This window comes from Myotis daubentonii, chromosome 18 (genome assembly GCF_963259705.1).
Source record: "Myotis daubentonii chromosome 18, mMyoDau2.1, whole genome shotgun sequence".
Lineage (NCBI taxonomy): Eukaryota > Metazoa > Chordata > Mammalia > Chiroptera > Vespertilionidae > Myotis > Myotis daubentonii.
In genome coordinates, this window is record NC_081857.1 from 7,835,957 (window position 1) to 7,851,326 (window position 15,370).

Genomic DNA, 15,370 nt, shown 5'->3' on the forward strand with positions numbered 1-15,370 from the left:
GAAGAGGAAGAGATGAATGAGGAGGAAGGGGAGGAGGAAAAGCCGCAAGAGGAGGAGAGGAAGGACCTACTGTCCTTATCCTGATGCTTAAACTTCTCCTTGGCTGTGCCAAGGAGAGGGAGGCAGCAGGCAACACACAATGGCAAAAAGAAGTGAAATCTGAACCTTTGAGCTTTTAAGGATCTTGGTTCTAGCAACGTAAGGGCAGTTTCAGGAAGTCTGAAAAAGAATTTGTACTATAATGTATTTGACCTTATAAGAAACTTATCTGAGACCCAAATCCTGAGTTGGGAGTTGTGTACAATTACACTGTTAGTGACTTGGGGACTTTGAATGTGAAATAAGTTAAGCTTCCTGTTTCTAGGTTTGTGTGGAGAAAGGAAAGAGGATGAGAAAGTAGGGAGTGTGCCTTCTGGTTCTTATTGATAATCTATGCTCTCTACAGCATTCAGGAACTAGCCACCAGTGATGCAGCTATCACACACCCTGGGTAATGGGCAAGGGTGGGGATAAGGCCTCCTTGTTCCTGTCCCAAAAAATGCACACCACCTCCCCCCAGTTCATCGCATCATCATCTGGAATAACAGCCCTGTAGGACCACGTGGGACCCTGGGCCATTGTAACAATAACACGGGGGCTCCACCGTCTAATTTGAAGTCAGCAGATATGGTCTTAGTTCTGGCTTTTTGAGAACCAGCTGTGTGACCTGGTGAGTGATACAAAAGCCTACATAAGGACAGAGTTCCATTTCCTCAGGCAAAAAACAAACCATCAGGTCATGGCCTGTCAAAATGCTTTTTTCATCAATTCTGGGCTAAAGCAAGGCCCGGACACCAGATCCCTGTCAACAGCACACCCAGGAAGAGATTAAGTGTCTTGAGATTCAGGTGCTGAATGACACTGTACACCTGTCTCTACCGGCTTTCCTGACTTCCTTGGCATTTGACCTTGGTCGCTTCTGGTCTTGCTGACACCTGGTCTCTTTGGTTTGATGCTCTCTTGGTCGTCTTATGTCCAGTTCCAGCCATGTTTCCTGCAACAAGCTGTTTCCCCCTCAATGGGCAGAGGTAAGAGTCTCATCTGGCCTGACCCAGCTCTGGGAAGGAGCCAGTAAAGAGGCCAGCTAGGAGATGCGTTCAATGGCAAATCCGAGAACTCCAGGAGTGCATGCAGCAGTGGAGCAGGGCATCTGAAACCTGAACTGTCCTGGAGATGTAGGGTATATGCGCATAGGAACCTGTTTTCAAGCAGCTTGCAAACTGGAGACAAGATGTCAACTTCTAAAATGATCGCCGACAAAACCAAATAATAGATTATAAATGCCAAGTGGGTGGTACGACTAACATGAACTCTGTAGTGGTCGGGAAAATGGTCAGGGCAGGTTTTCAAGGTGGGAGGCCAAGCGTAACTGTGCCTTCGGGAGTGGGGAGGACTGGGAGGGGTGGGAAGGAGGCAGTGAGGAATCTAAGAGGTTATGACATGAGCGACAGTACAGCAGGGCAGGCATGTTCAGGCATGTAGGGATTGGGTACCATGATACAGGGCAGGGATGGGGATCATGGGCAAAATGTTGAGGCCTTTGGGCTGCAGAGCTGGTGTGATGCTTAGAGAACAGTAAGGAGAGTGACCCAGGAGTATAAAGTGACAAAAACCTAAAAAGGCATATGGGGCCAAATTACGAAAGGTCTTACCTATTAGGCAAAGGAGTTCAGACTTAATGCAGTAGATAAAGGGGTGGGGTGGGGGTATCTCAGATAATCTGCGCAAAAGAAGAGAAAGCGAATGCAGGACTCTACTAACAGTGGGATGGATGGCCTGACAGATTCCACTGCAATTCTCTAGACATGAAGAAGCAACAAGTCTTGGGACTGGATCTGAGGAGCAAAGGACAAGGAAAAGCCAAAAAAAAGACTGTGTTTTGTGGGTGGAGTAACTGGATGAAAATGATGGTATCTCGGACACAATGGAGATCAGGAAGAGCTGGTTCTGGAGAAGAGAAGTGGGCTGAGACTGATAGGAGCTGGTGGCCGAACATCCAAGGGGAGGGGCCGCCCAGGTAGGAGGAGGAGCAGGTTGAAGGGGTACCAGGTTGGACTGTGCAGATGTGAAAGTCAGTTGTAAAAAATAAATAAACATCAAAATGGGCAACATGAATAAGATCTGTCTGAGGAAAGAAAGTGAGAGGAAAGGGAAGAGGGGCGGAAAAGGTGCAAGGTGAGGGGCAGGAAGACATCCGGGGCAGACCTGTTCAGCCCGGGACCTTGGTAGAGAAGCCCGCATGCCTATCAAGGAAAAGGAAGGGAGACTTCCCCCAGAAAAGGTGGTCAGCAGGGTCCTGAGTTCAAGAACAAGAATTTACAGAGACCACTGGGTTTGACTCATTTAACATGTATGTATGCCAGCCCCTGGGATATTGGTTAGAAGTCACCGCAGGAGAGCCAGGCCCTGAGCACAGTCCTGTGTGTGGAAAAGGGAGATTCTGAGGCTGGATTCTGTCCCCTGAGGAGCCCTGTTCACAAAAGCTTCAGTCCACAATGAGGGAGGACCAGGGGTGGGGAAGGAGGGAAGGAGAAAGGGGGAGTGGATGGCAAAATGCATACAGTTGAGAGCAGACCACTTATTAAAAAATGTTGGCATTTAAAGGAAAACCAGAACTAGGGCACAGAAAAGCCTTGCCAACTCCCCCACACCACCCACCCACCCACAGGCGAGCCCGGATATTTCCAGGCTGGAGAAAAGGCCGCTCGCTGTAGAGGCAGGATTTGAGGGCAGGGCGGTTACTGTGGACGTAAACTGAAGGCAGTCCCCACTTCCGAGGAGCCAAGAGGAACCCACTCCCACTGGTTAAGAAACATGGCACAGCGGCACATGGTGACAGTCTGGGTGAGTGATTATGGAAAATGTGGGCGTCCGAAAGGGGGACCTACTGGGGGAGATGGCATCCGCGAGGGCCTCCTGGAGGAGGTGGCCCCTAGCCTGTCAGGAAGGAAGGGCGGAGAGGAAAGGTCGGGGAATCCCCGGCCGGGAGCTGGGCTCCGCTCCCTGGGGCGCTCTCCTCCCACCCTTCCAGGTCTCCCCTTTCTCCTCCCGCCTCCCAGGCCTTGGCGCGGGGCTCGGGTTCCCAGCACTGACGTCAGCGGGCAGTGACCTCAGCGCAGGGGGGCGGTGGGGACGGCCCCGGGGGGCGGGGCGGGCGGTTCCGACCCCGCCCCCATCCGCTGACGGCGGCCAATGGGCGAGGCCGTGGCTGCCCCGCCTCTCCCCAGGGTATGAAAAGCGCCTCCGGGTGCCGTCGGGCAGAGCCCCCGCCGCGGCCGAGCGAGCACCCCAAGATCGGCAGGACCCCCGAACCCTCTCTCAGCCCCCCGCCGCCGCACCCGAACCGCGCACATGAACCAGAACGGCTGGGCCGGGAAGAGGACACACATGCTCCCCGAGATCGCCGCCGCCGTGGGCTTCCTCTCCGGGCTCCTGCGGACGCGGGGCTGCGTGAGCGAGCAGCGGCTCAAGGTGTTCAGCGGGGCGCTCCAGGAGGCGCTCACAGGTGAGCGCGGGGGTCCGGGCCGCCGCACCGCCACCCCGCCACCGGGCTCAGCCCCCGCCCGGCGTCCTTCCTCCTCCTCGGCCGGGGGAGCCGCTCGGGACTCGGCTTCCCTCCAGCCCGGGACGGCCCACCGGCTCCGCTCCCCGGGCCACGTCTCCCTTCCCGGCCCTGCGCGCAGGTCTCTGTCCCCGGTGGTTCTTGGGGACGCAGCGGGCGCAGATTCTTAGTCCTGGAGTGCGAGTCTGACCCCGGCTCTTGCCCGGGAAGAGGGGCGCCTGCGGGTCCGAGTGCGGGCCGATCTCCCTCCCTGGACCCCGAGACGCCCCGGACTCTGGGGCGACCCCTCCGGCCGCCGGGGAGGGAGCCCTTTGGGGACGGAGCCCTTCGGGAGAGGAGGCGCACTTGAGCCTCTCAGCAGCCCGAGCCCCAGCGCCCTGCTTCCGGCTGTGCGCGCGCGGCTCTGGGCGGGTTGTTGACTCGCTCGGAGTTGGACTCGGGGCTCCCTTTGTGTCCTCCAGGCCCCCGAGCCACCTGCCACCTACTAGGGGGCCGACGGGGCCTTGTAGAAGTAACTGCGCCCCCCGGAGAGTGTGCTGGGGGCGGGGGCGGCGCGGCGCGGGGAGGTGGACGAGAGATAAGCAGCTGCCGGCCGGGGAGAGACCTGTCCCCCAGCTGTCTTGGCCCCCTGGCCGGCGGTGCCCGGCAGCGACAGGGTCTCCGACTGTGCCCACGCAGGTCCCGCCTGCTGGGGAACATCGTGTTTCAGTAAAGCAACCCTATTGGACTCCTTAGCCAGCCGGTGGCCGAGGGCCTCTGACTTTTGCAGGCGGCAGAGGGTACCTCTGGGGCCCAGGCTGGGAGGCGCAGTAGTTTTCTGAGGGTCCAACCATGAAGCTTGTCTTCCTGGGTTTGAAACTGGAAGTCAGGGCAAACCACCTTGTTGACTTAAAGCCACCGGGTCGCTTCCGCTCCTTTACCCCTTCCTCCCCCCTTGCAGGCGTGGCACCCCTGGCCCAGCTGCTCTAACCAAGGGGTCTCCCCTTTGTCCTGTCTCCACAGAGCACTACAAACACCACTGGTTCCCCGAGAAGCCTTCCAAGGGCTCCGGCTACCGCTGCATCCGCATCAACCACAAGATGGACCCCATCATCAGCAAGGTGGCCAGCCAGATCGGACTCAGCCAGCCCCAGCTGCACCGGCTGCTGCCCCGAGAGCTCACCCTGTGGGTGGATCCCTACGAGGTGTCCTACCGGATAGGGGAGGATGGCTCCATCTGCGTCCTGTATGAGGAGGCCCCGCTGGTCGCCTCCTACGGGCTCCTCACCTGCAAGAACCAAATGATGCTGGGCAGGCGCAGCCCCCCCAAGAACTACGTGATGGCCGTCTCCAGTTAGCTCCCCTGCCCCCCACAGGGCACTCCACTGTACTCACCCTGCCTGGACAGCAGGCCACAGCATACCTCAACCTGGGGAACTATATTTTAAATGAAGAGCTATTTATATATATTATTTTTTTAAGAAAAGGGGAGAAAAAAAACCGTCAAGATTTTTTTAAAGAAAAAAGTCCTTAAAGGGTGCTGCGTGGAAGCGGCCTCCCCAGTGCCTTTGGAGAGAACTGTGGTGGCTTCAGTCTGGGGGGCCAGTGCCTGCCTATGGGAGGGGGAGCCGCTAGGGGTGGACCCGACCAAGGGGAGGTGGGAGAAAGCTGGGCCAGCACCTCAAGATGTGAGAGGGAACAAGCGTGGTTGGCAGCTGTGAATGGGAGAGATGGGACCTCGCGGACACCTGCATCCCTGACCTCAGGGCCATTCAAGCCTGGACTTAACTCGTGTTGCCTAATCTTCACTTTTATTTTTCTGATGAGATCCTGGGCAGAGAGTGATTCCTTTTGCCCCAAACAGCTTTCCTTAAAATCATCACTTGTTTCTAATTCTATCCTCAGGGGGCCTGTAGGTATTGCTTCCCAGCCAGGAATCTAAAGCTTTTTGTTTTGTGGGAGTCACGGGAGTGAGGCAGGGTTGGAGGTTAGGGGGGGACGAGGATGGCAGGGTACTCTGCACAAAACCTCTGCTTGGCAATGTGCTGCTCTGTGTGTAAGTGTGCTGAATAACCCGGGGGGACTTGCAATGGACTTTAAGACCCAAAGAGTGTCCTCTGGGTATTTACAAACCCTTCTTTCTGGATCCACATGAAAGTGCTAATGTTGCTGCCATTATCCCTTTGAGAGGTGGCTCAAAAGCTACCGGGAACTCCAAGTCCTTTGTTACTGCCTTCTTTTTAAAAGGACAACACTCCTCTCTCACTCTCCCCGCTCCTCTCCCCTCTGGTTGGGTCGTGGAGCGACCCTATTTCCTCAGTCACTGTGCAATATGGCCTCCTAGTCCCAAGAGGATGTGGAGAACTGGCCCTCAGAACCTCCTGGCGCTCTAGGGAGCTGGGGGAGCCATCTCTCCCTCTGTCCTCGGAACTGGCTGGCTGCTCAGCCTTGCAGGTGTCCCTTGGCTGACCCCAGAAAGCCCAAGTTCTGTAGGATTCCTGGGTATTCTTGTAGGGCTGACACTAAACACCAAACATTGGGCATTGTTTTTTTCTCCCTGGTGCTCAGAGCGCCTCTGGGAGAGGTTGCTGTCTCTCTCAGTGCAATCCAAATTTGTCTGTAGACTTGTGCAATATTTACTGTTTTGGGTTGGAGAAAAATGGAAAACTACCTTTGGTTTCTCAGTGACATTAGTGAGGGGTTCTCGGAAGGCCTTGAATTTCCCAAACCTGAATCACCTTAAAAAGGACCTAGCTAGGCCATCTGGTCAACCTGGCTACCCTCCTGCTATTGACCCTTCGTGAGGAACCTTCTGCTCCAACCCCCAAAGTCCCCTCCCCACCGCATCCCCCTTTCCTGGGTTTCTTAACTACTCAATTCTGACTCAGAGGTGCTATTTACCAAACACTCTCCCAACCCATCCCTGCCTATTCTGCCTCCTCCTTTTCAACTCTCCAGGCCCAAGCTGGTTTTCCCAGACCCTGTTTCCAATCTTAATGGCTTTAAAGGGGACTTGGGGCCCCACAGACCCAAGAGCTTCTATTCTGGCCTGTGGGTTGAAACAAAGCTGTGAATCACTGAAGATTTCGTTGTTGCATGTTGCAAACAGGTCCTGCCTTTTCAGAAGCAGCCTCATGGTCTCACGCTTAATCTTTTCTCTCTTCTCTTCCTTTTGACGTTCACTTTAAACAACTAAATGCCCAGAGCTGGACTGTTGAGCAGGCCTGTCTCTCCTATTAGGTAAAAATAAATAGTAGTGCATTTGTAAGCTATTCTGAAAGAAAAGACAAAGGTTACCAATTGTATAATAGTGTTTTTTTATGGAAGAATGTACAGCTTTATGGACAAATGTACCCTGTTTTGTTACTTTAATAAAACTGTAGCAGATGAAGTTGTGTGGTGTAGAGAAGGTAAAATTCCCACATCGTTAATTTGGGTCTTGCAGATCCAGATCCTTTGTGTCTTCAGTTGCACTCAAAACCTATAGCATGTGGCCAGATAAAAGATGAACCTAAGTTGTGTGGTGAGGGCATTTCCAAGCACCCGCTCTTCTCTAGGGATTAGCTCCACATTTACTCCCTCTGATGCATGTTCTGTGAAAATACTAGATGTGAGAGGATTCATCTGATGTATCCTTGCTAGGTCTTAGTTGTATTCATTCCTTCCATTCAGCAAGAATGTATTGTCAGTCAGTTCTGGGCACTGGAAATATTAAAGATGCTTAGACACAGCCTCTTTTCTCGCAGACAGGGTGGGGCAGAATTGTTAGAAATCCCTGGTACAGGCTCCCCTTCTCAGGTTGGGGCAGAATTGTTAGAAATCCCTGGTGCAGGCTCTCCTGTGCTCTCTGGAACTACCCTTCGCTGCCCACCGTTCCGGTCTCATTAGAATAGTGGGGACTTCAGTTGTTGCTCTTGAAGTCGCAGGTGCATTTTTGACCTGAGCTAGTTTTTTGTTTTGTTTTTCTTGGCCATAGGTGCTGCCTTAAAATTTAAACATGTTGATTCATAAACTATGGGATCCCGCCCCCCCACCCCCCACCCCCCCGCCTCGCCACACACACACTTCATTTCACTCCTCCATGACCCTCATCAAGAAACACGTAGTTTGACCTGCAGGTGGGCCCTGGAGACGGTGTGATAGGCTGGGAGGGTTGGTGAGCCAGAATATGGGGACCAGGGAAGCCCGCTTACCTGTATCATAAATAGAATTGGTGATGAGGACCCACTTGTGTCAAGATGTTATTTAAAGGAAGGTTCCCAGGTTCATTTGTAACTCCTAATGCAAATGTCTTAGACACTCATTTATAAGGACCTACTTTTTTGGATGTAAGGACCCAGTGTTAAGGTTGAATTTTCGCCCATCCAAGAGTGCGATTCTCTTGTTTGTTACAAAGTCAGCATCTATCTTGTTTCCTAATAGGCCCCACTCATGATGGATATTTCATTTAGTAGAAAACCTGAGATTCATGGAAGCTTGTCTGGGAGTTAAGGGGACATCATCCCAAACCCCTGTCTCCAAGCCAGGGGACCTGCAGGACGGCAGGTTCATCGTGGGGCTGGGCAGACTAACAGTCCCTCAATTCTCATGAAAGGGTCTGTGATCAAGCAATGTGGTACAGTATTTGCTTTAGATCTGACCAGGTCCAGGAGGGCTGGAGAGTACGCCCTGGCCAGCTGGGTGCAGGGGCTGTGGACAGGAACCGCCTGCAGAGCTGCAGGTGGTCTCTGTGTCAAGGACTGAGCAGTAGTCCATCATTCTGCTCCCAGCTTCCCCAGTTGGTAAACAGTTGCAGTCTGACTGAGCCCTGGGAGACCTGTGCTCGCTCCGTCAGCTGTTTCTGGATGATAATGCACCTCCCAGAGAGTGTAGACAAGGCCCTGGGAGCTGCAGATTAAGAGCCGACCCGGCTCCTGATAAGGAGATTTGGGTGGGGTAGTCTATGAGGCTGCAACAAACAAGCTTCAGGAGGAAGAGACCCGCTGCTGTGAGCCTGACATCTGATCATGTACAACCTTTGGGAAGCAACGCGGACCTCCAGGCTCCCAGGCCAGTGTCAGCGCCCCACCCAACAAAGCCTGCACACCGGAGAGGGACAAGGACAAGGACAGAGGGAAGAACTGAGCATCATGGGAGCACATGTAGGGGGAAGGGGGAGATGCCACTGACTGGACAGGTGCCTGGAAGAGATGGTCTGAATCTTGAGAGACGAGTTAACCAGGCAAACGTGGGCGGGTGAAAGGGGGGCCAGGAATTCCTTGAGCAAAGGCCCAGAGGCTGCAGTCCCAGGCACAGGTTAGCGGACACCAGTTGAGTGAGGGCGGGGAGAGCTGCCTCCAGCTGAATCCTTGCAGGGGAAGCCGAGGTCCCACTCATACCCTTGGTCCTATCAGGAACATGCTGGGAGCTCCTTCCTGAGACCGTGGCCATGGCGGCAGCCTGCTGTTGATGTGCTGGATGTAGAACCTCACTCCTAGTATGGGGGGCCATGTTGGAAACCCCCACATCCCCACTCCCAGGTGGTCCCAGGTGCATCATAGGTAAATGAGGGCCTATGAATGTATGTACTTTAAAAAAAGCATTTAACACGTTTTAAAAAATGTTTTTATTGATTTTTTGAGAGAGAAAGGGAGAGGTAGAGACAGACAGAAATATGGATGAGACAGAAACATCGATCGGCTGCTTCCTGCACACCCCCTACTGAGGATGGAGCCCGTAACTTGGGCATGTGCCCCAACCGGGAATCAAACCTTGACTACCTGGTTCATGGGTTGATGCTCAACCACTGAGCTACTTCAGCCAGGCCGTTTAACACTTAAAAAAATAAAAGTTAACAACATTAGAATTTAGGGAGATGTCAACTAAAAGTACATTTCAGGTTTCTCTTGAAAAATCATAGTATGTTACCACTGGTCTCCCAGAATGACAGTGGACTAGCACCAAGGAGGGGTGGGGGTACAGACAAGGCTTGAGCTTGCTCTCCCAGTTTAGCACTGCCTCTGTCCTGCCACTCTCACCCATTGATGTCCTGGCCCACCCTCTCTCCCCTGGAGCTCACTGAACTTTAAAAGGCCCCTCCCTGCTGCTGGTGGTAAATAAAGTCACCTTTGCTTCAACCTCCCCAGCTACACCCCTCTTATCTGATGTGCTCTGGGCAGCCCATCCGGTTTACTGGACAAGGGTTGCATTAAGGCCTGCCCTTGTCTATGGGTCTGGAGGTGGGGAGTGGTAGAGCCAGGTGGCAGCTGGGAACAAAATGACTTGGAGCTGATGGGTCCAGAGAACCAGGCTCCCCTCAAAGGTGGGGATAGGGCCGGCTGCACATCTAAGGTACACTCGTTTGTATAAGGTCGTTATCTAGAGCCCTGGTAGCTTCTTAGGCTGAAAGCAAACATGTTTCTTGCCAGTTCTATAAAGAAATGATGTGGAGAGAAAGCCAGAACTCTCCAGAAGTCAGGCTTGTCCTTTTCAACGTCCTCATTTCTCTCTCTCTTCTGGGAAGGGAGAGCACGTGGGTGTGATTCTACAGGTGGGCAGGAGGGAGGTAAGCAAAGTCGTTACTGGAAAATCCCTTTCCCGCCCACTCTGTCTGGATGAGCACGTACCCCAGTTTGGTATTAATCACAAGCGGACCATGGAGCCAGCAGGTCAAAGCCGCTCTGTGGACCAAGGTGAGCTGTCTGGCAAGGACACCACCATTTCAGCAAGAATGAAAGCGGTCAGACACGAGTTCATTCATTCATCCAGCCGTTTCTTCTAGTGCCTATTATAGGCTACATATGACACTAGGGTGGGCTTTGTGACTATGAAGATTTTTTTAAACAAAGGATTGAAAGTCATTTTTCTACGGGAGAGGACACAGACTTGCTTAGATGGCATTAACTCTAGCCATTTTTGGAGGCACTAGTAAGAACTATTACCTTAATAATGGTTTCCTTCCAGAATGCCAGAGTGTCCTTATTCATCTCAGGACCAATTCTACTTGAATCTACAATTCCCATTTATTGAGTAACTTAAATGTGAAAAGCACTAATTCTAAGTAGTTTATTGATCTAATTTAATGCTCATAACAACAATGTGAGACGGATTCTTTTAAAAACATACATTTTTGTTGATTTCAGAGGAAGGAAGGGAGAGGGAGAGCTGGAAACATCCATGAGAGAGACATATGGATCCACTGCCTAGATCGAGCCGGCAACCCGGGCCTGTGCCCTGACCAGGAATGGAACCAGCGACCTACCTCCTGGTGCATAGGACAACACTCAACCAACTGAACCACACCAGCCGGGCTGGATTCTATTTCTAATCCACTCTTACAAATGGGGAGATGGGGGCCTGATTTGTACAGTGACTGGGCCCAGGTTGCACAGCCAGTAGGTAGGTGGTAGAGCTGATGAGAACCTTGCAGGCAGCCTCACACCAGAGCCCTGAGCTCCTCACCTCTTTGCAGCTGCCTCCCTGCTGCTTAGAAACTGAACCCTCATCAGGCAGGAGTGTGATGCAAACAAGAGAAGAGGAGTGCTCATTGCCCTTCCCAGCCCCCAAAGCTTTTCAGTTCAACTAATTGAAAATGATGATAATTATGATGCTAATTTGCCCTCCAGTGATTGCCGGGATAATGGACATGATTTAGAATCAAAAGCTGAAGAAAGGAATAGAAATCATGTCATCCAACCCTTTAATTTCTGAGACAGGAAAATGGAGGGGCTTGTCCAAACTCACACAGCTGGTTAGGAAGAAGAATCCAGGCTACCACCCATACATTCTTCCTCCCAGCCCAGATGTGCACTAGGAGTGAGGCTCTGCATCCAGCACATCAACAGCAGGCTGTCGCCATGGCCACGGCCCCAGGAAGGAGCAACCAGCATGTTCCTGATAGGACCAAGGGCACGCGTGGGACCTCGACTTCCCCTGCAAGGATTCAGCTGGAGGCAGCTCTCCCCGCCCTCACTCAACTGGTGTCCGCTAACCTGTGCCTGCAGCCTCTGGGCCATTGCTCAAGGAATTCCCTGCCCCCCTTTCACCCGCCCACGTTTGCCTGGTTAACTCGTCTCTCAGACCATCTCTTCCAGGCACCTGTCCAGTGACGTCTCCTCCTTCCCCCCACATGTGCTCCCATGATGCTCAGTTCTTCTCTCTGTCCTTGTCCTTATAACTTCGATTCTTAGCGAGAGCGTGGGCCCAGGACCTTGCCAAGCATGCCTGGTGCCTCATAGGTGTTAGTGAATATTTGTTGAATGAATGTCAAAGTTGCCAAAAAGTAAGCAAGTTGATGAAAGGGATTTGGATCAGATGGAAGAAAAATAAAAAATCAGGTCCATTCAGGATCTGCCCTTGAGGAGTCCCAGCTCAAAAGAGCCAACCTGTGGATTGTACCTTAAGAAAACAATCCTTTAAACCTTGCAGGCTCCCATGTTCTTAAGCACCTGCTATTAAAATGTAAATGTAATTTAGAGAGGGGCGGAGGCACTTTCAACCAGAATGTGCGAGAACTTCAGTTATCAATTAACTTCCTAAGTAGGCTTGTCTAGAAGGCAGTGGCCTGGAGAGGCTGGCCTGGGTCAGGAAGGTCCTCTGACAGAAGTGGCAGGAAATACTCCCCCGCCACGGAGCACCCATCCTGTCCCCACTGACCACTTGGGAGGCCCCTGCGGGGTGGTGGACATAGCTCTGGGCTTTAGGGACTGGGTAGTAGAGGGCCTCACCTCAGGCCTGACAATAGCTCCTAATAGACGTCTTTGACCTCCTGGACTAGTCCCTTTCACCTCTGGGCCTCTGCCATTTTCTCATAGGTAAAATGAGGCCCTTGTGCTAAACCACCTCTCACCCTTCCATTTCCATTTCCAGCACAGAGTCCCGGACCTGCCCCTTCACTCTTGAAATTCCACAACAGCCTTCGACCGGCCCCACTAGCTTGGGCAGCCCGGGCCAACCCAAACCTCCATCTCCATCCTGCTTTCCCTCCCTGCTGCCTTTCTTTCCTACTCAGAATCCCCAAGATGGGAATGCAAGGCTCTCCCAGTCTTTCCAACCCCAAATGAACCCTGCCAGGACCCCTCACCTTGCCCATTCTCTCCCGTTCACCTTTCCTTGTAGCTGTGCCCGCCTTTGCAAATTTCTCTACTCGGCAATTTGCAGGGCCTAAAATTACTTGTAAAAGGCACTTGACACTTTTTTCTGGGATATGAGCACCTCGCGTCTGCTGCACACTCACGTTGACAGACTCTCCCGCGGAGGCGCACTTGCCAGGCATTGCCACCTCAAGCTCACAGGGGAGGGAAGCAAAGCCCGGGGGTGGGGGGGGGGGAGGCGGTGGGCACGGGTTGACAGCCTCCGGTGTCTGTCTCCACAGTGGACGCCGTTCCCCCTTCCCCATGGCCTCATCGGGATGGCGTCCCTGAATGACTTCACTTGTTCTCTTTAAAAACACTCAACCTCCGGGCTGTTCAACATTTATCCATGTGCTTTAAAACTGCTCACACTTTTAGCACCTACTTCATTTAAAAACTATTTTTATTGATTTTTAGAGAGAGGAAGGGAGAGGGAGAGAGAGAAATATGGATGTGAGAGTGAAACATCGATTAGCTGCCTCCTGCTAATCAGGTATTGAACCTGGTATCGAACCCACAACCCGGACATGTACCATGACTGGACATCGAACTGGCAACCCCTAGGTGCCCAGGACAAGGCCCAACCAACCGAGCCACACCAGCCAGGGCTAGCCCATATTTCTTGCTCCAGAGTTTCTTAATGATGTGTACACCTGGCTTATTACCGATGACACATTTATAACAAATACAGTCAGCACATCTTCATGTATTGCTTTTGGGTGATGTCTGGTGGCTTTGCAAACTCGTGTCCCCTCTCCAGCTGTGACCCCATGAGCCTGTATACTAGGAGCCATGATATATCCTACTTCTTTTTATGTGCTCTCCGTGACTTGGCCCAGGGCAGTCTGAGTGCACTAGCTGCTGAAGGAAAAGATAAGGGTTGAGGAAACCGTGGTATTCCCACCGGGGCCGCAGGGCAAGTGTCCTCTCCTCACTGTCCCCTCCAGTCCTGCTGCTCCAGACCTAAAAGGGAAAGTGCCCTCCTTGGGGTTTCTGAGAAGTGGAGAGCGAGCCCTGTGAGCGGAGCCCACAAACACACGCACATATACACATACACACATATATACATACACATACACACATACACTCTCACACACACACATACACTCACACACACATACACTCTCACACACACACATACACTCACACACACACACATACACTCTCACACACACATACATGCATATATACATACACATACACTCTCACACACATACACACATATACACTCACACACACATACACTCACACATACACACACACATACACTCTCACACACACATATACATACACATACACTCACACACATACACTCTCACACACACACATATACATACACATACACTCTCACACACACACATATATACACACACATACACACATACACTCACACACACATACACACACATACACTCTCACACATACATACACACATATACACATACACATACACACATACACTCTCACACACACATACACACATATATACACACTCTCGCACACACACACACACACACACACACACACACACACACCAGGTCCTGGGTGGAGGCTTCATCGGGCTACTTGGTAAGCCTGCCCAACCTGAGCCACAACAACCGGAAATGATAAGCAGCGTAGGCAGATCAGGACACAGATCTAGATAAATATGTTGGGAAGTGAACGAACACTTATCTTTGGAACGAGCTTTCATGTAACATAGGCTGAGGCCTAGGGTGAGGGCTCTGGCTCACGCCTGGACCATGGTTGAAAGAGGATCAGACTCGGGTGAGAGTGAGGAGGCCTTGGAAGGAGGGAAGGGGCAGAGGCCAGGCCTGCTGGGAGCTTTCTCTGGTTGTTCTCATCCTGGCTCTCCGAACGCTGGTGCTAGAGGGGAGTGATCCCTTTCCTGTGCGGGGAGTGTGTGTGCATGTGTGTGTGGTGGGGGTGGGGGCAGTGGGGAGGGAGGGGGAGGCAGGCTGGGAGAGATGGCACATGTGAGCGACTCAGCTGTTCGTTCCCAGCAGCTGGTGGGTGCAAGAGGAGGGCGATGAAGTGCCCGAGCCCTCCCCGCTCCTCACCAGCCTCGCTGCTCCCCAAACGAACACCCTTTCTTCTCTGGGCAAAGGTCCCTCACCAGCTGCCTGCTCCTCCAGGTGTTTCCGGACCGTCTTTGTTTTGGGGTTGGGTGGTGTGGGGCAGGGAGAGGGAGTCTGTTTTGGCTCCTGTGAGCCAATGGCAGCCAGGGCGGGGGAGGCAGGGCACCCCCGAATCTGGAGAGGACCGACCACAACAGCTGCTGCCTCCTGACACCTGCTTTCCGGAGCGTGACCACAGTGAAGAGCACAGGGGGCAGAGGGGGACAGGGGCTTGCGTGGGCTCAGGCCCGAGGGGCTCATTTCACCCCAATTCCCTTTCCTCAAGGGAGAGGGTGGGCTCAGGACCTAAAGTGTGGGTCACTCCGGGGACCTCAGGGCAAAGGCCTGGTTACCCTGGACCCTAATCCCTACCTGAAATGACAGTCACCCCTCCAGGCAAAAGCCAAGAGTGGACAGTGGCCATGGTAAAGCCTCCATGTCCTTCCCTCAGACCTGAAACTGCCGTCCTCCCGCCTCCTCCAGGCCTCCCAACCCCAGCCCATGGGTGCAACGACAGGCCCTGTCCTGGGTTTCTCTCTGGCCACTCTTCCCAGGGCGGCAGG

The 15,370-nt window shown here is 52.9% G+C and overlaps 1 protein-coding gene across 1 annotated transcript; it reads left to right on the top strand.

The window, feature by feature from the left end:
- The first annotated feature begins 3,287 nt into the window (after positions 1-3,287).
- Positions 3,288-6,971, top strand: BTG2 (BTG anti-proliferation factor 2). Its single transcript, XM_059674885.1, has 2 exons — positions 3,288-3,544; positions 4,604-6,971. The coding sequence occupies exons 1-2, from the start codon at positions 3,391-3,393 to the stop codon at positions 4,936-4,938; spliced, it is 489 nt and encodes a 162-aa protein (XP_059530868.1). The 5' UTR covers positions 3,288-3,390; the 3' UTR covers positions 4,939-6,971.
- The last annotated feature ends 8,399 nt before the right edge of the window (positions 6,972-15,370 follow it).